Here is a 25668-nt window from a genome sequence, read left to right on the forward strand (position 1 = left end):
AAGTCTTTGACAATTTAGAAAAGTCAGAGTGTGACAAATAAGCAAGCAATTAAAAGGAATGAAAGACTTTTGATGCTTTTGTGGTTAAGAAACTGAGGAATAGAATAAAATGAGCTCTTTAAAAACACCAGAAGTGTTTTGACTATTGGGAGACATGACTAACTGTGGCTTTTGCACCTTTTCCCTCATCTCTAGCTGGAGTTCCCAATTTGATAAGTTCTTTTTCTTATTTTTTTTAAAGATTTTATTTATTCATGAAAGAGACACAGAAAGACACATAGGCAGAGAGAGAAGTGGGCTCCCTGCAGGAAACCCGATGTGGGACTTGATCCCAGGACCCCAGTCCAGGATCATGACCTGAACCAAAGGCAGCCTCTCAACCACTGAACCATCCAAGTTCTTTTTTTTTTTTTTTTTTTTTTTTAAAGCACAGGAAAACACTCTAGGAAACTTAGTGTCAAAATGAGAAAGCTGTAAGAGCTTTCCCAGTATGGGCTCAAACAACTGAACAACTCACAAGAGACCCTGCAGAAAAGCAGAAAGAACACTTGAATTTAGGAAGCATCCCAGATCTTGCCTATCATACCTCCCAAGTGGAAATGATGAAACCACCAGGGACTATCTTAATTAAGAGCTTTCAACATCAATTTTCTCTTAAGTGTGAGAAAACAGATACGTGCTAAGGAAATCTAAGGGAATTCAAAAAGGAGTTAAAACAGATCAATGTTAAAAAATCTTTCCATCTCTATTTTCAGAAATAAACCCAAAGTTAGGAAGGAATGGAGAGAGTAACTTCATTGGAAAGATGGAACGTGTGCTACACTGCTAAACTAGCAACCATGGTAAGGCAAAAGTTAACCAACCACTGAAAGGAATTAAGTGAACTGTTAAAGGTATGAAGTAGAAATGTTTTCTACACAGAGAGTAAGAAGGATACAGCTGGAGGAAAATACTGAGGCCACTGTGTATGAAGAAGGTCTCTAAAATTAGACCCACCAACTGTATTCGTGCATACACATTCAAGCCATGAGTCCGGTTATTTTTCCTACTTGTAAACTGGCAGCACATTCCACACAAGGACACTCAGAGTCCCTTATCCAGTCTTACAAGGAGGCAAAGAAAAACCTTAAAAAAACAAAACAAAACAAAAAACCATACACACAGTTTCACAAAATTCTCTCCTCTGCACCTCCTGGGACCATGCAACCAAAATGCAACGCTTTTTATCCCTTCCTCAAAATACGCTTTTTCCTGAAAGCTTTCCTTGAGTTCCCAAAGAGATCTGGCACAGAAATAAGCACTGCATCATTCAAAACCATTACCTAAACTAAAATATTGTCAGAACTCAGTGTTATCTCCCAGAGGTGAGACTGTGACATAGAGATGTTTAAGAATCTCTGTAGCAAGAGAAAGACTTCCTAGAAACGTTGTGAAAGGATTTAAAAAAGGGGACAACAGAAGCATAATAGAAGTATTTATTAATCTGCCCATATTATGTCAGAAATTATTCACATAAGAACTATAATACATTTCTGCTGCTGCTACTTCTTTACACTAATATCAGAACCACATCCAGTCCAACAGATATAAGACCCTCAACTTTTCCACCCTCCTACAAACCATTCTCAAAATAGGCCTGGCAGCTTCCACTGTCCTGGCAAAGGTTTAAGCAAAAACTTTAGGCTTTGCTACCAGCATTCTCACAAAGTGTTAAAACCCCCTTCTCACCCCCCTTTGCCTTCCTAAGCTGGAGAACAGTGGCCAGGACTACCACAAAGAGAAATCTCATCTAGGCCATTCTAGCCAGAAGGTCAACGAAGGTAACAAATGTGCCAATCAAGATATGAGAAAGGAAAAAATAAATAAGGGATAAGCCACAGAATTCAGGCCTGCTCCTTTTCTCCTCAGACTTCATATAGAATTTAGTTGCTAAAAATGCCCCCCACCAAATGGATTTGTGAAAAAAAAGATCAGATGTTCCCCAGAACGAACCACTCCATCACTGTTAGAAAAAACTATTCTTGGGGATCCCTGGGTGGCGCAGTGGTTTGGCGCCTGCCTTTGGCCCAGGGTACGATCCTGGAGACCCGGGATCGAATCCCACATCAGGCTCCCGGTGCATGGAGCCTGCTTCTCCCTCTGCCTGTGTCTCTGCCTCTCTCTCTCTCTGTGTGACTATCATAAATAAATAAAATAAAAAAAAATTTAAAAAAAAAAAAAAGAAAAAAAAAGAAAAAACTATTCTTGGGCAGCCCAGGTGGCTCAGCAGTTTAGCACCGCCTTCAGCCCAGGGCATAATCCTAGAGTCCCCAGACCCCACATCAGGCTCCCTGCATGGAGCCTGCTTCTCCCTCTGCCTGTGTCTCTGCCTCTGTGTGTGTGTGTGTGTCTCTTGTGAATAAATAAATAAAATCTTTAAAAAAAGAAAAGAAAAAAGCTATTAAGTTTTTTAGCTCAACTTGCTCCACATGAATGGGGGGGAAAATATAACCCATACAGCCCAACTGTAAATATCAACCACCATCTTTGGTCTACTGAAAAATTCAAAGGGGAACCGGCCTGATTCAGTGCTCTGGGGCCAAAGAGGTAAGGATGGTGAGAGTTGTCTCATCAGAGTGAACAAACACCACTTGACGGGATGAGCACTGGGTGTTATTCTGTATGTTGGTAAATTGAACACCAATAAAAAATTAATTTATTAAAAAAAAAAGAGTGAACAAACATCAAGGGAAGAGACTAAAGCGAGAGGTAAAAATTCTAGTCACATAAGATCTTAAAACAATCTTCCTCTAGGACCACCAACACCAAAGATCCCCTATACTCCATCCTCTCTGCCTTCGAAGTGCTTTCATTCAAAGACCTAAAAGCACAAGACTTCTGTCAAAAAGAGAAATGTGGTGGGCAGCCCAGGTGGCTCAGCGGTTTAGCCCCGCTTTCAGCCCAGGGCGTGATCCTGGAGACCCCGGATCGAGTCCTGGTCAGGTTCCCTGCATGGAGCCCGCTTCTCCCTCTGCCTGTGTCTCTGCCTCTCTCTCTCTCTCTCATGAATGAATAAATACAATCTAAAAAGAAATGTGGCAAGAAATGACAAAAATAATCTCAAATTTTTCCAATGAGTACCTCACAAAATCCTAGTGAAAATTCATTCCACCTCTCCAAGAACACCAACCATGATCAAAAAATCACAAGGAAAGGAGAAAACCATTGAGCACCCAACGCACATTCCACTCCTCCAAGAACAACCAACCATGATCAAAAAAATCATGACAAGGAAAAGAGAAAACTATTGAGCACCCAGTGCACATCGTCAAGTTCTATGCTAAGGGCTGAGAACATCAATTAACAAAACAAGACTATTCACTCCCATTAAACTCACTTTCTAGTGGGGGACACCACACCCAAGTGTGCTATCCCTTGCTAAGGGGTAGAGAGAGAAAAATAAAGCAGAGAAGTAGGATAGGGAATTATGTAAAATGGGGGGGGGGAGGTTTTGCAATTGAGATGGCCAAGGAAATGTCACTGTTTGAGTGCCATTTAAATAAAGAACTGAAAGAGATGAGGGGACAAAGCTATGCAGCTTTATAGTGAAAAAGTGATCCAGGAAGATCTGGGGAGTAAGCACATAGCCCCTGAGGCAGAAGTGAGCCCAGGTTACTCAAGGAAGGGCCAGGAGACCAGAGGAGTATGTTGGGAAGGAAAGAGTGTTACAGATCTAGGGCTCTAAAGGCAATTGTAAAATCTTTGGTTTTTATTCTGAAAAAGCAAGTAAACTATTATCCTTTAGACTCTTTTCCTTTAAAAAATATCAGGCACCTTATTTTTACATACGCAAATTTTTATTTTTTTTTAAAGATTTTTATTTATTTATTCACGATAGCCACAGAGAGAGAGAGAGAGGCAGAGACACAGGCAGAGGGAGAAGCAGGCTCCATGCAGGGAGCCCAACGTGGGACTCGATCCCGGGTCTCCAGAATCGCGGCCCAGGCCAAAGGCAGGTGCTAAACTGCTGTGCCACCCAGGGATCCCTACATACGCAAATTTTAAAAATTGTTTTAAATTGTGGAGGTCTTGGGACGCCTGGGTGGCTCAGTGATTTGGCACCTGCCCTGGGCCCAGGGTGTGACCCTTGGAGTCCCCAGATCAATTCCCACATTGGGCTCCCTGCGTGGAGCCTGCTTCTCCCTCTGCCTGTCTCTCATGAATAAATAAATAAAATATTTTATAGATAGATAAATAGATAGAGGAGGTCTACAATAGATCTTACTGTGGACACAAAGACAGCTAGAACTGCAACTCTCAAATTAAATTTAACTTTCGCTGACAGTTCATCAGATATTCCAGACTGTCCCCTCAACCTTATGGAGAACAGCAATGGGGGAAGAAACATATAACTAAAAAGTTAACTGAATTAATCTAACCTACCACTCTGCACCCCTATTTAAATCATTTTTGTCTTGGGGCGCCTGGATGGCTCAGTCTGTCAAGCCTCTGCCTTCAGCTCAGGTCATGATCCCAGTGTCCTAGGATCAAGCCCTGCATTGGGCTCCCTGCTCAAAGCGGAGCCTACTTCTCCCTCTCCTGCTCTCCCTGCTCATTCTCTCACTCTCTCTCTCCCGAATAAAATTTTTAAAAATAAAATAAATCATTTTTGTCTAAAGGCTTCACAAAGGGAAAAAAAGGAAACACGGAGAAAGGGGGAAAAAATGCATGAGAAAGAGGAGCCACTAAAACTAATTCAAGTGCCAATTTGACTATCTAAAAATACAATAAAATGCTAGGAATGTGTGATATTCCTGAAGTAAAAACCTGTCACCTCCTTCTTCCCGAGTCTCCATGTTGCCCACCAAAATCAGACAGAACTCAGGCTCCTCTCTTTCCGTTAAATCTATCTGAAAAAAAATGTACACAAGAATATTCATCCAACTGGAATCTGAATTTAAACTTTCCCACACCAACAAAAACACTGACTCTGAGAGGTATCTGCACCCCCGTGTTCATGGCAGCATTATTAACACTGGCAAAAACAGGGAAACAACCTAAATGTCCATGGATGGATGGATGGATGGATGGATGAAGTTGTGTGGGGTGTATATGTGTGTGTGTGTGTAATGAAATATTAGTCCGCCATAAAAAAGGAGGAAATTGTACCATTTGAGACAACATGGATAGACCTCAAAGGCATGTGAATCAGAGAAAGACAGTGTAGATCTCACTTCTGTGTGGAATCTAAAAAAACCAACCAAGCTGCAGAAGGAGATCCGACTTGTGGTTAGAGAGGCAGAGCGTAAGGTAAGGGGGCATTGCAAGGGGGTCAAGAGGCACGAATTTTCTGTTATAAAATAAGGAGTAGGGAACGTGACCTATAACGTGACTATGGTGGCCACTGCTATGAGATTTTTAGGAAAGTTGTTAGTAAATCCTAAGAATTCTCATCACAAGGGGAAAAATTATTTTCTTTTTCTTTCTTTCTTTTGATTGTAACCATACAAGAGGACGGAGGCTAGCTGAGCCTATTTTGATAATCATTTCACAATATGTGTAAATCCAGCCATCAAGCTGCGTGCCTTAAATACACACGGTAATACATGTCCATGATTTCTCAATAAACCTGGAAAACACGTCTCCTCGTTATCCCAGAACAATCCATTGAGTGGATAGTTATTCTGCGGAGTTACCAAGAGTTTTAAGAGGCTAAAGAGTGAGTGAGGAGCCTGATGCAGGCCCGACTTTTAGGCTCCGGAAACCTCGTCCTGGACGCTCCGGCTCGGATCCGCGTCCTCCAGTAACTCAGGCACCGGCTGAGCATCGGGAGGCTCCAGCCCCCCCTCCCCCGACACACACACACACACACACACACACACACACACACCTTTCCAAGGCTCAAAGGAACACGGAGACCCAAGAAACACATGGAGCGGGCCTGCCCCACGCCGCAGGGCGCAACAGTTCCCGGCCGGGCACAGGCCACAGGTGGCGCCCGCCCGCGCCCGCGCCCGCGCCCCCGGCCCCGCTCCTCGCCTGCGCTCCCCGCGCACACTGGCGGCGCCTCGGGCAGCCCCGCACGGGGTTCCGGCCCCGACCCCCCGCCCCCGGCGGCACCCAGGCCGCCGCCGCCACGCCCCCCCCCCCACGGGCCGCCCGCGCCGCCCGCCCTCCCGGCCCGGAGGTGGCCTCACCTCGCGCGGGCCGCCGCGGGGAGGGCGCCCGCGTCTCCGCCCGCCGCCCGGGCCCACGGCCGCTCGGCTGCGGCTCGGCCCCGACGGCCGGCGGCGGCGCGCTCCTGGGGGCGGGCTCTTCTCGGCGGGGGTTTCCCCGGGGCCCAGGGCGGGGGAGCAGGGGGGACCGGGGCGGGGGGGGGAAGGGGCTTGGGAAGGAAGGGGGAGAGGGGAGAAGAGGGGGAACCAGACCCGGAAAGGGAGAAAAGGGGGAGGGGGGACCAGAAGGGGAAGAAAGGCCCGGAGTCCGCCCCCCGCTGCGGCCTGCGCGCTACGTCAGCACGTCCGGCGTCGTCGTCAGCGCGCCCTGCGCCCCGCGCGCCCCGTCGCCTGGGGGCCTCTCCCCCGCGGCGGACGCCGCCGCCGCCCCGCCAGGCCCCCGCGCCCCGCCAGGCCGCCGCCGCCGCCCCGTCGCCGCCGCCTCTCTGCGCCCCGCGCGCTTGCTCCGTCGCTCGCCCGCGCTGTGTGTCAGGCGGGCCGCGGCGCCCTCAGCCCGCGGTGAGTCCCTCAGGACCGTCGGCGTCGCCGCAGCTCCGAACGTGCTCCTGACTCCGGGACGAGGCCGGGATTCAGCGAGCGCGAGCGCGTTCAGAACAGCCTCCCGCGCAGGGCAGCAACCCCGCGATAAACGCTTGTGGGATAAACGGGCAAGGGTCGGGGCGAGGCGGACACCCGTGTTTTCCAGATGTAAAAAATTGAGTTCTCTCTAAAGCAGGTGTAGGGGCGCCCCGGGGCTCGGTGGGTGAGCGGCCGCCTTTGGCCCAGGTCGTGACCCCATGACCCCGGGTCCCGGATGGAGCCCCGCTGGGGCTACCCTGCGGGGAGCCTGCTTCTCCCTCTGCCTGTGTCCCTGCCTCCCCCCCCCCCCCCGTGTCTCAAGAATAAATAAAATCTTTTAAAATAAATACATAAATGCATACATAAATAAAGCAGGTTTAAGTCTATCCTATTAAACTCACTTACACCCCATTCCAAGATGTGGTTCTTTCCCTTGCCAGTCATTTGAGTCTGCAGCCTCCCCCATTGGGCCCGTTGGAGGCAGAATCAATTTAGTTATCGATTAGATGTATGTGGGTCATTGACTGACCAACTCCCTCAAAGAAGCACTGTAGTCTTACATTGATAGAATTTGACTATTACATATTTACTATGTCACAAGAACTGCAGTAGGCAAAAAATAATTACAGTACAATGTAAGTGCTATAAATAGAGACATGTTCAATGTGCTGCGGGAACCAGGAGGAGCAATTCGTTCCCAGAGGTAAGGGAGATTGAGTGAGCCCCGGAGAGGTTAGTGCTGCGTGCCTTAAACATACACAGTGATGGATGTCAACTAACTCTCCATGACACGGAGGAGGGTATTCCCACACCTTTAGACACTGATAGATCATGGGGACACCTGGGTGGCTCAGAGGTTTAGCGCCGCCTTCAGCCCAGGGCATGACCTGGGATCGAGTCCCACGCAAGGGTCCCTGCATGGAGCCTGCTTCTCCCCCTGCCTGTGTGTGTGTGTGTGTGTGTGTGTGTGTGTCTCTCTCTCTCTCTGTGTCTCTCATGAATAAGTAAATAAAATCTTTAAAAAAATAAAAATATAAACACTGATAGATCAGGCCCTGTGTGTGATGCTGGGAATACAAGGAAAGCAACAGACTGGCCAAGTGCACTGCAGACCAAGATTGGGGGCATGGCATCTAAGAAAGAAGAGCTCAGAACAGCAGATATTGGCAGAATTTCTTCAGCACATCTAGAGGTGCAGGTACTCGGGCCCACAAAAAAACCTGCATAGCAGAAATAATAAAACTTTTGTTAAGCACTTGCTGTGTGTCAGCCACTGTATTTTTGCTTTACAAAATTATTTAAATCTCAAAATTCTGAGATATTACAGATCTACAATTCCCTATTCAGAGTCCATAGAGTCAGACATGTTTCAGAAATCAGAAAATTTCAGGTTTTAGGAAGGTAAAATGATACATATACTGTGTATTATAGAATACCCCCAGGGGTATCCCATAATCAAATAACTGATATTTCTGGAGTAAAAATGTACAAATAGTTTCAGTACAATTTTTTTTAAGATTTTATCTATTTATTCACAAGAGACACAGAGAGAGAGAGGTGTGCAGAGACACAGGCAGAGGAAGAAGCAGGCTCCATGCAGGGAGCCCGATGTGGGACTCGATCCCAGGTCTCCAGGATCACAGCCTGGGCCAAAGGCAGGCTCTAAACCACTGAGCCACCCAGGGACAGCCTTCAGTACAATTTTTAAAATGATCATAGATAACCCTCCCTCTGTTCGCGTCACCATATGAGTTACAAAAAAAAAATAGTGGATTATGAGGTTTTTTTGGATTTTGGAATCAAGGGTGATCATTTTTCCCATTTCTCCAATGAAGAAATGAAAGCAAGAGAGGTCAAGTAACTTGCCCAGAGTCACACAGCTAATAAAAGGAAGAGACAGAATTTTGACCAGCATCATCTGGTTTAAACACCTATCCTCCTAATTCCACCCACCATTCCTGCCCAGTAAAACCCTGCGGTGGCAGAAACACTGGTCAGGACCTTTGGAGGACCAGGGATTCCGAGAAATGTCAAAATTTCTTTTCCTAAATAGAAGAATCCTCAAAGGGTAAGCAAATCTAGCTTTCCCGCCTTCAGACATCCCCCCCTAAAGCTACAGAAGACCTGGCTGGAACATGTTCCCTCCTTTCTCTTAATCTTCATGGCTAGTTTCGAGTCCAGTGGACAGGGGTAGAGGAGGGGATGGTGAACAAAGGAGTCTGCATTATGAGCCTCAGGGAGAGAGAAAGGGGGCAGAGGGGCTTTGAGAAGTACCAGGCAAAGGAAAGTGAAACTCCCAATTATCCATATGGCAATGACATAGAGTGCCCTGCCGGGGACCCTCTGGCTTGAGAGGCACTCTTTAACACTCTGTCTTAAAACCTCTCGCCTCTCCCTCTTCCTCCAGGCTTCCCAGCAAGGCCTTTGAGCTGAAGGGGAATTTCATCTCTAACCTTTGTCCCCGGGCCTGGCAGCTTACGTGGGTAACCCACAGTCTCCCGACATTGGCCCCGGGACATTTCTTTCCCCAAACAAAACAACCTCCCCTCACATCCCCCACTCTGTCCGTTCACTGACTATGTGCTGGAGGCTTCTGCCAAGTTCTACCTGCAACTGGCTTCACCTCTCAAGTCAGATGTTTGGCTGCTCTGACCCCTGCAACAAGGAGTCATGCCAGCTGGACGCATTCTCCTTCCAGGGCCCCCGGCGGCCAGGCTGGAGCGGAGACCACAGCTGTTGAGATCCTGAGCCCCGGTTTTAGGGCCCTATCTCCACCCTGTCCCTAAAAGACGGCCTCCCTCAGCAATGATCTCCCCATTACTCCTGGCCTTCCTGTTCCTGGCGCCAGCTACGGTGGCCATTCCCAGGGCTGACAGTCAGTGTCTGGCATGTGGAGGACCCGCCGTGGACGTGGAGCGCCAGCGAGAGCTGCTGCTTGACCTGGCCAAGAGAAGCATCTTGGAGAAGCTGCACCTCAGCCAGCGCCCAACACTGAGCAGGCCTGTGTCCGGAGCTGCTCTGAGGGCCGCCCTGCAGCGCCTCCATGGGCCCCCGCAGGGGATGCTTCCGGAGGCTGACGGAGAACAGGAATATGAGATCATCAGCTTTGCTGACACAGGTGGGTTCCTGTTCTGTAGATCTTCCCCCAAGGAAGGAAAAGTCTCCTCCCCAGCCTAACCCCTGCCTCCCTCCCCCAAACTCTCCCAACTCTTGCTTCCCATGGTCTATAATCTCCTAACCCTATGCTCCCACCCCACCCCCTGCTTTCTCTTAGTTAGACTTGACCAATGGGCAGCTGGGAAGTGGGTAGATTTCACTTCTTTTGAGACTGCCTGCCTGCATCTCCTCTGGCTCCCACAAACTTCCACAGGCTGTGGTGTGAGCTCATCCACTTCTTGGGCCTGCACCCAACTTCAGCTGGGAGCTAGGCAGTCTGTCCTTTCTCTGGCCCCTGTCTCCCCATCCCCCAGATGCCTCATCTTAGTGAAAAGGGAAAAAGTAAAACACCAGGACTACAATACCTCCAGCCTACCCCTGCTCCCTCATCTTAATACCTTCGGCCCTCACATCAGAACGGGGTCAAAGTGGGGAATAAAGGATAGAAGATAGAGAAGAAGGGAGAGTTAAGTCCAGAGAGAAAAGAGGAGTTGGAGAATTTACAGTGGGTAGCTGGAGAGAAGGTCAAGAATTTGGAGACAGGACCCTAGGAACAGAACACCAAGTGATCTCTTTGGCCTCTGAGCTTCTTGCGAGCTCCTCCATGGGTCTAGAAGGTCCTTCCCATTCCTGACCCCTTTCTCCTGGTCAGCACCCACTCTCCTTTCTCTTCAAGACCCAGCACTCCTGGAACGCCTGGGTGGCTCAGCAGTTGAGCATCTGCCTTCAGCCCCAGGGCATGATCCTGGAGTCCTGGGATCCGGTCCCACATCAGGTTCCCTGCAAGGAGCCTGCTTCTCCCTCTGCCTATGTCTTGGCCTCTCTCTCTCTCTGTCTCTCATGAATAAATAAATAAAATCTTATAAAAAAAAAAAAAAAAAAAAAAGACCCAGCACTCCTGTCTTGAAAAAACCCACCCTGACCTGAGGGTGAGGAGCTCCCTCTCCAGTGGCTCCCCTGCCCTCGCCCTGAAACTAAACTCCATGAGAAATTGCCTCCCTCCAGGTTTCCTGGGAAGTCCATTTCCTATTAAATGTAGACCCCTTGAGGTCAGGAACTGTCATTTATTCCCCATGTTATCACCAGAAGCTAGCGTAAAGTAGAAATAACTGACACCTACATAACATCTCCGTTATCCTAAGCTTTTTACATACGCAAACTCCTTGAGATCATCCTCACAACAACCCAGTGAGGCAAGTACTATTGTTATCCTCATTTTAAAACTACTGAAAACTGTGGGGTGCCTGGGTGGCTAAGTCAGTAAAGCGGCCCACTCTTGATTTTGGCTCCAATTCAAGGCACCCCTGCCTATGATGAAAAACACAAACTTTGGAACCAGATAAGCCTGGGTTCAAATCCTTGCTCAGCTGCTTATTAATGTGTGACCTGGGTTGTTAACAGTTTTCTCATTTGTAAAATGGGGTTAATGAGAGGATAGTTGAGAGAATTAAATGAAGTAAAACAGGTAATGTTCTTAGAAGGTTAAGATGGGGGAGAGCAAGAAATCGAAGATTCCCTCCTTCCCATGAGGGGTGTAGTTGCTGCTGTTGGGAATAAATGAATTAGAAGGTAAGGAAGAATGAAATAATGCTAGAGGAGGGCACAGATCTTGCTGGGTCAGGAGTTATTCGTTGGGTCCTAGTGAGTCAGGGAAGTCTTTCAGAAGATTGCAAATGGACTAGTATTGTAGAACATGTTTGACTTTAATGGTAGAAAATGGTAAACAACATTTTTTTTTAAGATTTTATTTATTTATTCATGAGACACACACACACAGAGGCAGAGACACAGCCAGAGGCAGAATCAGGCAGCTTCAGGGAGCCCAACGTGGGACTCGATCCGGGGACTCGAGGATCCTCAAGGATCCTGCGACTTGAGGATCACATCCGGGCACAAAGGCAGGCGCTAAACCACTGAGCCACCCAGGGACACCCCCCCCTCCCCGTAAACAACATTCTAAAAGAAAGAGAAATGTGCGTTAGAGTCTGAACGAGCAAACTGAATTTGGAGTTGAAAAGTAGCTTGGAGACCACCTGGATGGTTCAGTTGGTTAAGTGGCCACCTTCAGCTCAGGTTGTGATCCCAGGCCCTGGGATGGAGCCCCACATCAGGTTCCTTGCTCAGTGGGGAGCCTGTTTCTCCCCTCTCCCTCCCTCTGCTATGTTCTCTCGTGCTTTCTCTCTCTCAAATAAATAAATAAAATCTTAAAAGACAAAAAAAAAAAAAAAAAAAGAAGGAAAGAAAGAAAAGTAGCTTAGAATGGATGAGCACAAGGTGGACAGATGACCATGAACCATGGCTCCCTTGAACACCAAGATCCTGGTTGGGGTTTTGGTTTTTTGGTGTTTTTTTGTTTTTTGTTTTTAGTTTTTTTCCACCTTTGTATCCCTGACACCAGTTCCTGGCCACATTGTGACAATAAAGATGGCTACCAGGTATTTAGTGTGCCTGTCTCATCTCAATGAATCCTCACAACTACCCCGGCTGTAAAGCAGAGTTTATTATTCCCATCTTATGAAAGCAGAAACTGATACTCAAAGAAGATCATTTACATGGTCAAGGTCATCCAGCTTGCAAGGGGCAGAATTCAAACACCGTTCTCTCTGACTTCAAAGTCTATATACTTTCCACATATTTGCTAATCAGTGAATGAGTACAACATTCAGCCGGAGGGGGCCTGATCTGGGATGACATTTGGAAGTGAGAATGACTGATACCCAGATTCTACCTTTTGCATTTTGATATGTTAGCTTGGAGCTTTTATTCCAATTTAAGCTATCATCCACACAATAGTGTGAAAGCAAGACCTGTGTACGTAGGAAGAGGGAGTGTGAGGCTCTGCGGAAACTGGGGTAGGGGCCCTCAGCGATGTCCTGGAACTGCTCATGCCAACACCTCCCAAGTCTGCATCCAGTGATGTCACATTAATAGTTTGAAATCGGCTGTGGTGGGAGAATTTATACCACAGAAACTGGCAAACACTACAAATCAGGATTTATTTCCCTCTGGAATCCAGTTGTTAAACATTTACCAACATACATACTACTGCCTGTGACCTAAAAATGCAAGGTATCTGCCTCCCACACACCTAACATACATTGCTGACACAGGGACAGGATAACCATAATAGATACTCCTGTTCGATGAGGAAGACGGGGGGATGGGGGACACAGAACAGTCATTGATCCATGAAAGTTCTGATATCCAGCCAGGCATATATCTCAGTCTACCCCAAATCCAGAATTCCTTCAGGGTTTAGTCCTGGTCCCTGGTAGGATTTTTCTCTCAGTGCTCTTCTTCTAGATCTACTGTCTCAGCGCTTGGCTCCACCCTCTGAGATGTCTTTCGTTTTAAATAGGAAGTGACCTGTGTCTGTGGCTGAGCAGTTTTCTCAGCCTGCTTCCTGACCAAAGAAGTTAGGGGCCCAGAGACCTCTTTTCATTTTGAATCATCTCTGTAGCTTTTAGTCCAAACTGGTGCTGCTTTCCCTACTAAAATCTTCTGTGAAGCCCTGTGGGCCTTCTAAATAATAAATTATAGTCTGCTCAATTAGACAAAAAGGCAGTCAACTTATTCAAGACAGACCCCTCTTTAGGTTGGTTACAAGTCAGGGTGTTGTGAGTCGATACACTTTAAGATTCTTAGAAGCCCTATTGTCTAGTTAAGAGGATCTACAGAACATCATCTTAAATTTTTAAGATTTAACAGAGGCGTTAGATCTTTTTGTAAAGATTTTATTATTTATTTATTTATTTGTTTATTTATTTATTTATTCATGAGAGACACAGAGACAGGCAGAGACACAGGCAGAGGGAGAAGCAGGCTCCCTGCAGGATGAGGAACTCCATCCCAGGACCCCAGGATCACAACCTGAGCCAAAGGCTGATACTCAACCACTGAGCCTCCCAGGTGTCCCAACAGAGGTGTTAAATCTTAACAAAGGGTCTTACAATTAACCCTTTATTAAATGTTTTGATCTTCGCTCTGAGACCATATTTTACTGACAATGCCCTGGATGTGATTTTGCCCTGAGACTATTTCTCACCTTAAGAATCTTGCACCAGACACATAGGTGAGGAATGAAAAAAATATATTATTGTTCAATCTAGCAAGTCCTGTTGGAAATATTTTCTCTAAATTCTGCTTGAAAATTGAACAGTTTCTTTTTTAGTTCATCTCACGCCTGAAATGCCTTATCATAGGCAGCTAAAATAAGCCAATTGGCACTTTCAACATTCTGCCTGGAAATATCTTTAGCTAAATTCACAACTTTGTTAGATACCATTTCTAGCTTCCAAGTTGCTGCAGATGATAGCCAATACATAACACAGGTTCCCCTTTCTCCAGCTTCTGATAGCAATTTCCTCACTGTTCTCCCTACCTTCACTAACAGTCTCCTCACCATCCTTTCAACCTCTGCCTGCCACCCAGTCCCAAAGTCAAAGCTACATATTTTAGGTCTTTGTTATGGAATACACTACCTCTATTACTAATTTCTGTTTCAGTTACCAGTTAATATAAGTAACCAGTGCAAAGACAGAGGCTTAAAACAAGAAATTAGGTATTTCTGATGGTTTTTGTGCTTTGGGCTTATCTGGACAGTTCTTCATCTCCATCTGAGGAGTAGCTGAAGTCACTGAAACAACTACATTCAGTCAGGAGTTTAGATGGTGCTAGAACATCTGAGATGGTCTCTGATCCTCAAAGTGTCTCTCCACATGGCTTCTCATCATTCAAGAGTCTAGCCCAAATATCTTTAAACCTTTATCAGGTTTCTGCTTGCACTGTGCTTGCCTGTCTCATCGGCCAAATCAAGTCACACAGCCATGCCCAGGTTAAAAACAAAAACAAAAACAAACAAACAAACAAAACAAGAAGTCTACAGAGAGTAATAGTAGCTACAATGACAGTTAAGCAGGATGGTGTATTAGAGAGACAGAGATAGAGTTGAAGGCTGCTTTAGATAGGTTAGTCAGAGAAGCCTCTACGAGCAAGGGACATTTGAACTGAATGCCAAAAAGAAGCCAGTCAATCAAAAATCTTGGAAAGACATTTCAGATTGGGGGTGGGGGGGTGTTGCCTGGGTGGCTCAGGGTTAACCATCTGCCTTCATCTTGGGTCATGATCCCGGGGTCCTAATCCTGGGGTCCTAGAATTGGGTCCCACGTTGGGCTCTCGGCTCAGTGGGGAGCCTGCTTCTCCCTCTCCCTCTGCTGCTCCTCCTGCTTGTGCTCCCTCTCTCTCTCAAGCAAATAAGTAAGATCTTTTTTTTTAAGACTTTATTTATTTATTCATGAGAAACACACAGAGAGAGAGGCAGAGACACAGGCAGCCGGAGAAACAGGCTCCACGCAGGGAACCCAACGTGGGACTCGATCCTGAGTCTCCAGGATCACACCCTGGGCTGAAGGCCGCACTAAACCGCTGAGCCCCCTGGGGATCCCAAGATCTTTTTTTTTATTTTTATTTTTATTTTTTTTATTTATGATAGTCACACAAAGAGAGAGAGAGATGCAGAGACACAGGCAGAAGGAGAAGCAGGCTCCAGCACTGGGAGCCCAACGTGGGATTCGATCCCGGGTCTCCAGGATCGCGCCCTGGGCCAAAGGCAGGCGCTAAACCACTGCACCACCCAGGGATCCCCTCCAAGATCTTTTTTTTTTTTTTTTTAAATTAAGACGTTTCACACAGGGGGAAGAGCAAGTGCAAAGGCCATGAGGTGAGTCCATGTTTATTGAGTTCAAGGAGTGGAAAAGAGCCAGTATAGGTAGAACATAGCCATTAAATAGCAGAATGCCTGATCATATGAGTTTTCTGTGTTAAGGGGTTTAGATTTGGGATCCCTGGGTGGCTCAGCGGTTTAGTGCCACCTTCGGCCCAGGGCGTGATCCTGAAGACCCGGGATCGAGTCCTTCGTTGGGCTCCCTGCATGGAGCCTGCATCTCCCTCTGCCTGTGTCTCTGTCTCTCTCTCTCCTCTCTATGTATTTTCATGAATAAATAAATAAAATCTTTTTTTAAAAAATGGGGGGAGGTTAGATTTTATTCAAATAGCAATGGGAAGCCTCCAAGGGGTCTTAGGCTAAAGAGATTAAGCTGATCAAATTTATATAATAAAATGCATTCTGGCTGATATATAGAGAATGGTTTGGGGGACAGCAGTGGACCACTTTGGAAGCCATTGCTATAATTCAAGAAAAAGGTGACTGGGTTAATATGTAGTAGAGGAGGTAGGGATTAGTGAAATTATTTCATGAATTAGAGGTAGAGTGGGCAGATCTTGCAGATAGCTTATTTTTTATTTTGTTTTTAAAATTTTTTTGGCAAAGATTTTATTTGTTCATGAGAGACACAGAGAGAGAGAGAGGCAGAGACACAGGCAGAGCGAGAAGCAGGCTCCATGCAGGGGGCACGACGTAGGACTCGATCCCAGGACACCGGGATCATGACCTGAGCCGAAGGCTGACGCCCAACCGCTGAGCCACCCAGGAGTCCCTATTTATTATTTTTTTAAAGATTTTATTCATTTTCTTTGAGAGACAGAAAGAGCATGCACAAGTGGGATGGAGGGGCAGAGGCAGAAAGAAAGGAAGAATCTCAAGCAGACCCCATGCCGAGTGCAGAGCCGGGTGCAGGGCTTGATCTCACAACCCTGAAGTCATAACCTGAGCTGAAATCAAGAGTTGATGCTTAACTGACTGAGCCACCCAGGCACCCCAGATCTTGCAGATAATTTTAAAGTAGGGAATGAGAGCAATAAGATTTTGCCTTAAGCAATGCATGTATAGGGAATTAGGTAGGAAAAGGAATAGGTTTGGGCTGGGGGGATAAATCTTGAGTTTATCTTTGAAGGTGAAAAGTTTAAAATATCACTGGATATCCAAATAGAATATCAGATCAGCAGCAGGATATACAAGCCTGAAAATCAGGGAAAGGTCAGGGCCAAGGATATATATTTGGGAGTCATCAGCATACAGATGGAATAGAAAGCTATGGGAATTGATGAGATGCTTCTCAAAAAGAATATAGATAGAGAAAAGAAGGGAGTTCAGGACCATCAACAACTAGAGGTCAGGCAGAGGAAGAAGAGCTGTCAGCAACAGACCAAGATAGAGTGGCCAGAGTCACAAAAGCCAAGAGAAGGAAATATTTCAAGAAGGAGGGAATGATTAAGTGTGTCAAACACTGCTTAAAGGTCAAGTAAGATGAATATAAAGAGGTGAAACCATTGGATTGGGCAATATAGAAAGTGTCGGTGATCCTGACAAGAGCAGTTTCAGTGGAGTGGAGGGAATAGAAAACCAGTTTTAATTGGTTTTTCAGTAGGGCAGGTGAGGGATGAAGAGAGAAGACTGGACAAGAACAATGGTGATAAGGAGAAATACATAGAATCACTGTGCTGAGGGACTGGATATGGGGATAGAGGGGGTGCTCACAGAGGGGGGTTTCTGGAGATGATAAAGAGGGTAGTGGTGCCTCCAACTCGAAGAACAGAAAGAGGGGTATATAAGAAGGAAAAGAGTGACTTCCGTTTGGGAAAAAAATGATTTTTTTAAAGATTTTATTTATATATTCATGAGAGACACAGAGAGAGGCAGAGACATAGACAGAGGGCGAAGCAGGCTCCACGCAAGAAGCCCAATACGGGACTTGATCCCGGACCAGGATCACGCCCTGAACCAAAGACAGATGCTCAACCACTGAGCCATCCAGGGGTCCCCAAAATTTGATTTTAATGTACTGGCAGGACAGTCATGTGGCAAAATTAAGCAGTTAGAAATTTATTTTATTTTTTAAACCTTTTTAAAAAAATATTTATTCATGAGACACACAGAGAGAGAGGCAGAGACACAGGCAGAGGGAGAAGCAGGCTCCATGCAGGGAGCCTGATGTGGGACTCGATCCCAGGACTCCAGGATCACACCCTGAGCCAAAGGCAGACGCTCAGCCACTGAGCCACCCAAGTGCCCCAAGCAGTTAGAAATTTAGACCTAAAGTTTGTTGATTCCCAAATCTATACGTCCAGTCCAGAGGTGCAGAATTAGTCTGAACTAGACATCCAAATTTGGGAATCACCACATAAAAACTGTGTTGGCTGAGCATGAGTGTGGATAAGAACTCCCTTGAGTAGAGAGTAAAAGGAAATGAAGGTCAAAGACAAATTTTGGAGGACTCTTGCATTGAACAATGGTCAGAGAAAGAAAAGCCAGCAAACAAAATCAAAGAATCATAAAGTTGTGTCATAGAAGCCAAGAAAGAAAAGATTTTCAAGAAAGAAAGGGTGGTAAACTATGCCGTATGCTGCAGAGAGTTCAAGTATACTTGAGAATTAAGAGGTAGCTGGTAAAATTGACACTCGGAAGGCCACAGTGACTGGGGCTTCTTGTGTCCACAGGGCTCTCCGACATCAACCAGACTCATCTTGATTTCCACTTCTCTGATAGAACTGCTAGTGGCATGGAGATCCAGCAGGCCAGCCTCATGTTCTTTGTACAGATCCCTCCCAATACCACCCAGACTTTAAAGCTGAAGATCCTCGTGCTAAGCTCACGTGACACCAACCTCACCTCGGCCACTCAGCACCTGCTGGACGTGGATGCCAGTGGCTGGCACCAGCTCTTCCTGGGGCGTGAAGCTCAGGCTGCCTGCAACCAAGGGCACCTGACCCTGGAGCTGGTACCTGAAGGCCAAGGAGCCTGGAGCTCAGTCATACTGGGTGGGGCTGCCCATAGGCCTTTTGTGTCAGCCAAGGTGAAAGCTGGTGGTAAGCACCGGGTTCACCGGCGAGGCATCAACTGCCAGGGTGGATCCCGGATGTGTTGTCGCCAAGAGTTCTTCGTGGACTTTCGTGACATTGGCTGGCACGACTGGATCATCCAGCCTGAGGGCTATGCAATGAACTTCTGCACAGGGCAGTGCCCACTGCATGTGGCAGGCATGCCTGGCATTGCTGCCTCCTTTCACACTGCGGTGCTCAACCTTCTCAAGGCCAACACAGCTGCTGGTACCGCCGGAGGGGGCTCATGCTGTGTGCCCACAGCCCGGCGCCCCCTATCTCTGCTGTACTACGACAGGGACAGCAACGTTGTCAAGACTGACATACCTGACATGGTGGTAGAGGCCTGTGGGTGTAGTTAGTCCCTGTGCCGACAGGCAGCCCAAGTGGGGCAAGTGAACATGCCCTCATAGAGGCACTCTTTCTTGAGAGGTGGGAATGACACCCCATTACTGCCTCTGTCCCGAAGGAGAGCTCCCTCTTCCTGAGCAACCTATGGAAATGATCCCAGCTATGACTTGAGGAGATCTTCGTCTAAGGACAGTCACCGTCCCATCTTCATGACCACCAGTCTCCTAGGGTGTAGTCTATCTGGCAAGCCTCTCGGGCTCCACTGCCACCCTGGGGACTCTAATCCACCTGCGAAGGTGAGCAGTGCTGTCTAGTTCCCAGGCACAGACACCCATAGCCCACTCTTAGTCCATCCCATAATCCACTACCCTTCTTTGCTCTTCTGACTTGATAGCCATAACTCTAGGATGAGCTGACCAGCCCCTTGCCCTGATTTTCTGGATTACCAGAGAGCTCTTTCCCCGGATTCACTGAAGATTAGATCACCGCTGTCCACAGCTACACTTCTCTGTATCTCAAGCCCCTTTCTTATTTGCCCTGGTGGGCTGCAAAGGCTCTCTTGGCATACCCTCATCCATTCTTTGTCCTTCTCTGCCCTACTCAATACCCTTAAGGACTGACTCACCTGAACTCCTTTGGCCTCTGGCTTCCTGCTGAATTTGTCCCCTTACAGGTAGACACAGGCAGGGGGTCAAAGGATAAGAGGAGACGGAGGTCAAGATATTTCTTATTCCTGTTCCCTCTGCCTCCGTGCCATGTATCTGTGTGACAGAAGCTGTGGTCTGTCCCTCCAGCTCCTATCTGGCCGCCCTGACCCCATTTCTACCTACATTCCAATATCTTCCGCACTAGGGACCTGTAAGGGCTTTCCACTCTTGCTAGTCTTTGGGGCTTCAACGCCCCTCCTTGGTTCCCTTAACCCTGCCTACACCTGTATAAATAAGTTCTTCATTAAGGCTTGTTAGTGATGCAAACACAGACAACTGAATGTGTCTTTTGTCTCTTGCCAGGACCCTGGCCTACACCAAGGGTGACCCAGAGTCTACCTGCCTTGCCCATTTCTGCTCTCTCTCCCACAGGCTCCTCAGGGCCGAGCTATTGTGTCCATGCCACACTTCATGCCCCTTCCTTTCCTAGCATGCCTCCTCTTCTTCCTTAGGTCTCCTCCGCCCTCCCAGAGCCATCTTTGCTGGTCTCAGAGCTGATAGAGGCTTAGGTTGTATTTGCTCTTCTCTTCCCTCCATGCTCACTCCAAGAGATGAGACAGATCACTGCTCCATCAGCAAGTAAGCTGACGATCCGTGAGCACACATGTGGGGGAGGGGGGGCCAGAGGCATGGCTCAGAGCTGGCTCCCTCCTCTCACTGACCCCCAGGACTTCATCCAGGAGACCTTCCTGGAAGCTGGAACTGGCCTAGGGCCACTTGCATGGGACCAGGAGAAGAAAAGGAAGGCATGGAATGAGGAGGGGAGGTATTTGCTCTGAGACTGGGTCCTCTCTAGACCTTTGCACTTCTTTCCCCATCATCCTCTCCCTTTGGTTGGACAGCCTTGAACCATGGGATCGATATTGTCTGCAGCCCAAGGCCGAGTTTGCGCAAAACCCAGGTGTCCTTTGGGTAACGTGATGTCTGTGTTTGCTCAGCTTATGACCCCCCCCTCCAGAGCCTGAGGTCCCTGAAGAGGAACCCTAGAGGAGAAAGTTTGAAAGGGATCTCCTCAGGAGACCTGCAGATCTGAGCTGTGGGGCTTCCTAAGCAACCCACAGAAGCCATGCCATTTTTGCCTTGAGGAGATCCTCATCTAAGGGGAACATCTAAGGAAGTCTTCTGTGCTTCTTCCTCCCCCTTCCACGGCCGCCCCACAAGCCACCCCTCCCCTAGATCTAAGCTCTCTCCCTTCGGCTACAGCCTTAGTTCCCAGGGCCAAGAGTAAGGCGAGGTAAAGTACAGCAGTCACTTTGGGGGCAAAATTGTAAGGGACTGCCAAGAAATTCATCGATTGAGATCAATAATCAATGCAATATTTTTAAGACAGCAAGATGAATGCCGAAAAATCCATGATGAACAAAATTACAAATTTTAAAATAAATACTGAATCGGTATTACTCCCTCTCTTTTTGGCTCCACCTTCTGTTAAAAGGGGAAAGAGTGGATCTGTCTTCTTCCAAACCTTTGCTCCCAGAGCCTCTTGGCCCCTAACCCTAGACTGTCAGGCTTTTCTCATTTGGGCAAGATAATCACTAGGGCTTCTTCTCCTTTCTTACCCGCCCCCAAGCCTGTCCCTCCCCCCCAGCACCCAACCAGGTTGGTGGTAGGGCGGGCCTGTGAGGCAGATGGCTGGGGTATTTATAACCTGGGAGCACTTCTTGGGGAAAGTGACTAAGATGCTAAGAGCATATTTATAGCTGGGTTCTGACGTAAGTGTCAGTGGGGAGGTAGGGCCAGGCCAGGCACAGCAGCAAGAGGGTAGGAAGAGCTGAAAACTGGGGGCACCTGATAGAGGGTAGGGGAGAAGTGGGGTCAGCGACTCTTGCAGCCACTTTGTGCTGCTTCCCTGGACTCTTGTGTCTGGCGCCAACAGGTAAGCCCTCTGAGACTCCACCATGGGCAGAAACTTCTTTGCAGTTCGATGTCCCAGACTCCAGGGGTAGAGGGCGGTCATTCACCAGCCTCCACCAACAGAGAGGTGGCGGAGAGCTGGGGGAGAGAACTGGGCAGAGGGGCTTGAATGTTTCCCCCCCACCGGGGGAGAAATGTAGGGAGAACAGGAGGGTCTAAAACCTCCTTGTCCCCCCCCCCCCGCCCCCACCGCCACCACACCGTTTCTGGGAAGGGCCTGACACCCATCACCAAGCTCCACTGCCACGTGTCAAAGTGACGAGGTCTGAAACCAAAGGTAGCAGCGGCGTGGGGCCTGACGACGGCTCTGCGCCCCGGTGCTGGCGGAGGGGGCGCACGGGGACTGGCGTCTGCTCCGCTGGGAGAGGCTGGGCCTGGGGACCGAGGGGCTGGCGGGCTGCGTCTCGGCTCCCGGCAGCTCGGCGGCGGCGCCCAGCGGCCCGACACCGCCACGTGGCGGACACCAGCGGTACTGAGGCCCCGCCCCGGGGCGCGCCCTTCCCGTCCCGCTCCCAGGTGCCCCATCTGCTGGGCTCTCGACAGCCCCCACTGGGCTAAGCGGGGTGGTGGGGGGGAATAAAATGCAGGTGGGGCACAGTTCCAAATCACACGCCCTTCCTTCTAGCTTCTTGAAGAAACCCGGGGCATCCGGAGAGAGGCTAGCATGAAGTCTACCGTCGGAAGTGCAAGGAGGAGGGACCATGGCCCTCCCGTTAGCCAGTGAGGAGTGTGAAGAGGGCCAGATCGGAACTAAGGTCGCCCGCACTCGCGCTTGCTCTTCAAAGTTCTTAAACCTCCCATTTCCTGCCCCCTCTCACAGAGGCCTCGAACCACTTCTAGGATGCCCCGATTTAGGTAACTCTCACAGTCCTCTTACCTTAAAGAGACCCAGCCCAAATCCCATGCCCTACTGCCAGCCTTGATGGACTCTGCCCTGCTGTCAGATTGCATCACCACCACCCCTACCTCTTTGGGTTTCCCCAGACATGCATGTAACATGCACCCCACCCCCCCACCATGCTCCAGCCCTCCTCCACGTTGTGCTCCAGTCCAACTGGACTCTGGGCAGCCAGCACAGGCAGGGTCAGGAGGTGACTTCCGTGCCCCCTGGCACTGCCACCTTGGCCTGGGCAGGAGGACTCCATTCCTCTCCCCCCTGTCCTAGCCCTATTGCTAGGAATAGAGAGACCAGAGTTCTGCTTCTGGCCCAGAGACCCTGGGGAGATAACCAGTGGAACTCACAGCTGCCTCAGAAGCTGCTGCAGCAGAAGTGGCTGCGTAAGCTAGAAGGACTAGAGGTATGGGGGGAGATCGCCCTCCCCACCTTGCTCCTATGCGTCCCTCCCCCGAGCCCCAGACCTTGGGGACTGAGCATGTGAAATCATTCTCTTTCTTGCATCATGTGTGTCCACACTGTCCCCCCACCCCCATACCCCTACCTCAAACTCAGTGACCAGGGCCAGATGGTGAAACCCGAGGTGGGGGGGGCCTCCACCCCCTGCAGGGACCTGATGGGCAGCACAGGTGGCCAATCCAGGGGCTCAGAGGGTAGGTCTGCTAGCTGACCACTAAGTGAGGGTGCCCCAGCTTACGGCTCTAAAGAGGCCCCACTCAGGAGCCAGCCGTGAGCTGTGAGGGCCAAACTGGCAGATGCGCTATATGCAGCCACCCATAAGACCATCCACATGCAGCCTTCCTGAGTCCCAGGCACTAGAAGACAGGTGGCTCTACCCTTGGCCAAGGGTAGGTGTGGCACTGCTGTCTGCTGCTGCTGTGCCCTCATTGGCTTCCACGCAATCATATCAACAGAAGGAGCAACTGCCATCCGAGGCTCCTGACCCAACCCAGGGCCACTCTCCAGGAGCATGGGGCTCCCTGATGTCCAGCCCCAGCTGGTGCTGCTCTGGGCACTGGTGTGGGCACAGGGGGCAGGGTCTGGATGTCCCAGCTGCGGAGGCCCCACGCTGGCACCCCAAGCAGAACGAGCTCTGGTCCTGGAGCTAGCCAAGCAGCAGATCCTGGAGGGGCTGCACCTGACCAGTCGTCCCAGGATAACTCACCCTCCCCCCCAGGCAGCGCTGGCCAGAGCCCTCCGCAGACTACAGCCCCGAAGCATGCCTATAGCAGATGGAGACGAGGTCATCAGCTTTGCAACGGTGGCAGGTGGGTAAGGGAGAGGCGGGTGAGGGAGGCCTCCCCGACAGGAAAGGCAGGCGAGCAGGGTGTGGGAGGAGGAGAAGTTGGGGCAGGGACCGGCTGAGCAGGGCGGGGGACACCAGGCGGTCCCCGATTCTTGCAGACGAGCGAGTGGCGGGCTGGGCCTGCAGGGCCTGGAGCAGCGCCACGCCGCTCACGTGCTTGCCCCTTGCCGTCTCCCGGGCAGACTCCACCTCGGCCTGCAGCTCTGTGCTCACCTTCGACCTGTCCACGGCTCAGCCCCACCAGCTGTCCCGGGCTCGCCTCTGGCTGCACGCGCGGCCCGCGCCGCCCGGCTCGCTGTACCTGAGGGTCTTCGGGCGGCGCCCGGGCGGTGGGCAGCGGGGGGCGCGCACCCTCCTGGCCGAGCAGCACCTGCCGGCTGCGGGCTGGCACGCCCTCGCTCTGCCCTCTGGTGGCCTGAGGGCTGAGGAGTCCGCCGTCCTGCAACTCCAGCTGAAGTGCAGGCTCCTGCCAGGCAACCGCACCTCTGCCCAGCAGCTGGGGCGGCGGCTCCTGGACACGGCCGGGGACCGGCGGCCCTTCCTGCAGCTCCAGATCTGGCCCAGGGAGCCCGGAGCGGGCCGGGCCAGGAGGAGGACCCCCACCTGCGAGCCCGAGACCCCCTTGTGCTGCAGGCGAGACCACTATGTCGACTTCCAGGAGCTGGGATGGCGGGACTGGATCCTGCAGCCCGAGGGGTACCAGCTAAACTACTGCAGTGGACAGTGCCCCCCGCACCTGGCTGGCAGCCCCGGCATCGCCGCCTCCTTCCATTCGGCCGTCTTCAGCCTCCTCAAGGCCAACAACCCTTGGCCCTTGGGCACGTCCTGCTGTGTTCCTACGGCCCGGAGGCCTCTCTCTCTCCTCTACCTGGACCGTGATGGCAATGTGGTCAAGACAGATGTGCCAGACATGGTGGTGGAGGCCTGTGGCTGCAGCTAGCACGAGGACCTGGGCATTTGGAGTGAAAAGATCAGTTGGGGGTTCCCAGGCAAAGGGCATCTGTGGCGGGCCACATTGCATTCCTGACCCACACCCCTACCCAACGGCAGGGTGGCAGTGTGACCTGGGTGACCCAAATGGGCACTTGTTCATCCAGAATCTTGCCTGTTCCAGGCTGGCTGGTGTGTGGGGAGATGGGAAAAGTGTGTTCTCTGAAAGAGTCTGCCCAGGAAGCATGATTTCCTTCCCTAAGCCCTAAGGGAAGGTAGCAGAGGTGAGGGAGGGATGGAGGGAGGGCAGAAGGCAGAGAAAATTTACCTAGTCTCTCCCAAGAAGAGAAAGTCCTCGAGTAAGGGAAGCAGGCCTCGGACAGGGGAACCAGGCTGGCCAAGGGCAGAAGCAGCGGAAGAGCTTTAAGGGAGGGCCAAGAAGGAGATGGGCAGGGGGCTAAGAGGAGGTGTCTGGGAGGGCCCCAGAAATGGGAGCCAGGAGAGAGGAGTGCTGGGCCTAAGAAGTTTCCTGGTTTTCCCCAGTGGGGGACAGGACCCACCGAGGAGACAAATGTTTATACTTACCCAATAAAAATGAGGGGAAAAATCAATCAACAAATTTGAGTCATAAAGAGGGGCTGCGGTGATGACCCAGGGGGGTGGTTTTCAAGGTAAGGTCTGGGGACCCCTGGGAGGTCCCTGAGACCCTTTTCAGGAGTGTTCGCAAGTCAAAACTATTTTCATAATAATATTAAGATGCCTTTTTTATTTTCATTATCTCAAAAGTACACAGTGGAGTTTTCCAGAGGCTACGTGGCATGTGATTACATCATCTTTCTGACATCATTGTTAATGGGATGT

General features: G+C 49.7%; 3 protein-coding genes across 17 annotated transcripts in view; 2 read left to right on the forward strand and 1 right to left on the reverse strand.

Annotated features, from left to right (window-relative positions):
- R3HDM2 (R3H domain containing 2) overlaps nt 1–6229 on the reverse strand; it is a 165913-nt gene extending 159684 nt beyond the window's left edge. For 6 of the 13 annotated variants that reach the window (XM_038549757.1, XM_038549759.1, XM_038549752.1 and 3 more), the window contains exon 1: nt 6177–6225. The gene's annotated coding sequence lies outside the window, so the exon portion shown is untranslated. Of the gene's footprint in view, nt 1–6176 lie in introns of all 13 variants that reach the window. The other 7 variants (XM_038549758.1, XM_038549754.1, XM_038549750.1 and 4 more) reach the window with 4 other exon arrangements.
- A 3048-nt stretch (nt 6230–9277) lies between these two features.
- INHBC (inhibin subunit beta C) lies at nt 9278–21167 on the forward strand. The gene is made up of 2 exons (XM_038549506.1): nt 9278–9891; nt 18324–21167. The coding sequence occupies exons 1-2, from the start codon at nt 9579–9581 to the stop codon at nt 19064–19066; spliced, it is 1056 nt and encodes a 351-aa protein (XP_038405434.1). The 5' UTR covers nt 9278–9578; the 3' UTR covers nt 19067–21167.
- A 256-nt stretch (nt 21168–21423) lies between these two features.
- INHBE (inhibin subunit beta E) lies at nt 21424–25418 on the forward strand. Of its 3 annotated transcripts, XM_038549510.1 has the most exons (5): nt 21424–21638; nt 22302–22531; nt 22842–22974; nt 23749–23839; nt 24060–25418. In XM_038549510.1, the coding sequence occupies exons 2-5, from the start codon at nt 22518–22520 to the stop codon at nt 24815–24817; spliced, it is 996 nt and encodes a 331-aa protein (XP_038405438.1). In that variant the 5' UTR covers nt 21424–21638; nt 22302–22517; the 3' UTR covers nt 24818–25418. The 3 variants fall into 3 exon arrangements, with proteins under 3 accessions (XP_038405438.1, XP_038405436.1, XP_038405437.1); XM_038549508.1 differs by lacking the exon at nt 22842–22974 and having other exon boundaries at nt 23486–23839; XM_038549509.1 differs by lacking the exons at nt 21424–21638; nt 22302–22531 and having other exon boundaries at nt 22850–22974; nt 23486–23839.
- Nucleotides 25419–25668: the final 250 nt, after the last annotated feature.

Source organism: Canis lupus, chromosome 10 (genome assembly GCF_011100685.1).
Source record: "Canis lupus familiaris isolate Mischka breed German Shepherd chromosome 10, alternate assembly UU_Cfam_GSD_1.0, whole genome shotgun sequence".
Taxonomy (NCBI): Eukaryota; Metazoa; Chordata; class Mammalia; order Carnivora; family Canidae; genus Canis; species Canis lupus.

Excerpts from the sequence above, each read along its gene's own strand:
- INHBC (XM_038549506.1), top strand. The coding sequence starts at position 9,579 with ATGATCTCCCCATTACTCCTGGCCTTCCTGTTCCTGGCGCCAGCTACG. Across the intron at positions 9,892-18,323 it reads CATCAGCTTTGCTGACACAG|GGCTCTCCGACATCAACCAG; the intron begins GTGGGTTCCTGT and ends TTGTGTCCACAG.
- INHBE (XM_038549508.1), top strand. The coding sequence starts at position 23,542 with ATGGGGCTCCCTGATGTCCAGCCCCAGCTGGTGCTGCTCTGGGCACTG. Across the intron at positions 23,840-24,059 it reads CAGCTTTGCAACGGTGGCAG|ACTCCACCTCGGCCTGCAGC; the intron begins GTGGGTAAGGGA and ends TCTCCCGGGCAG.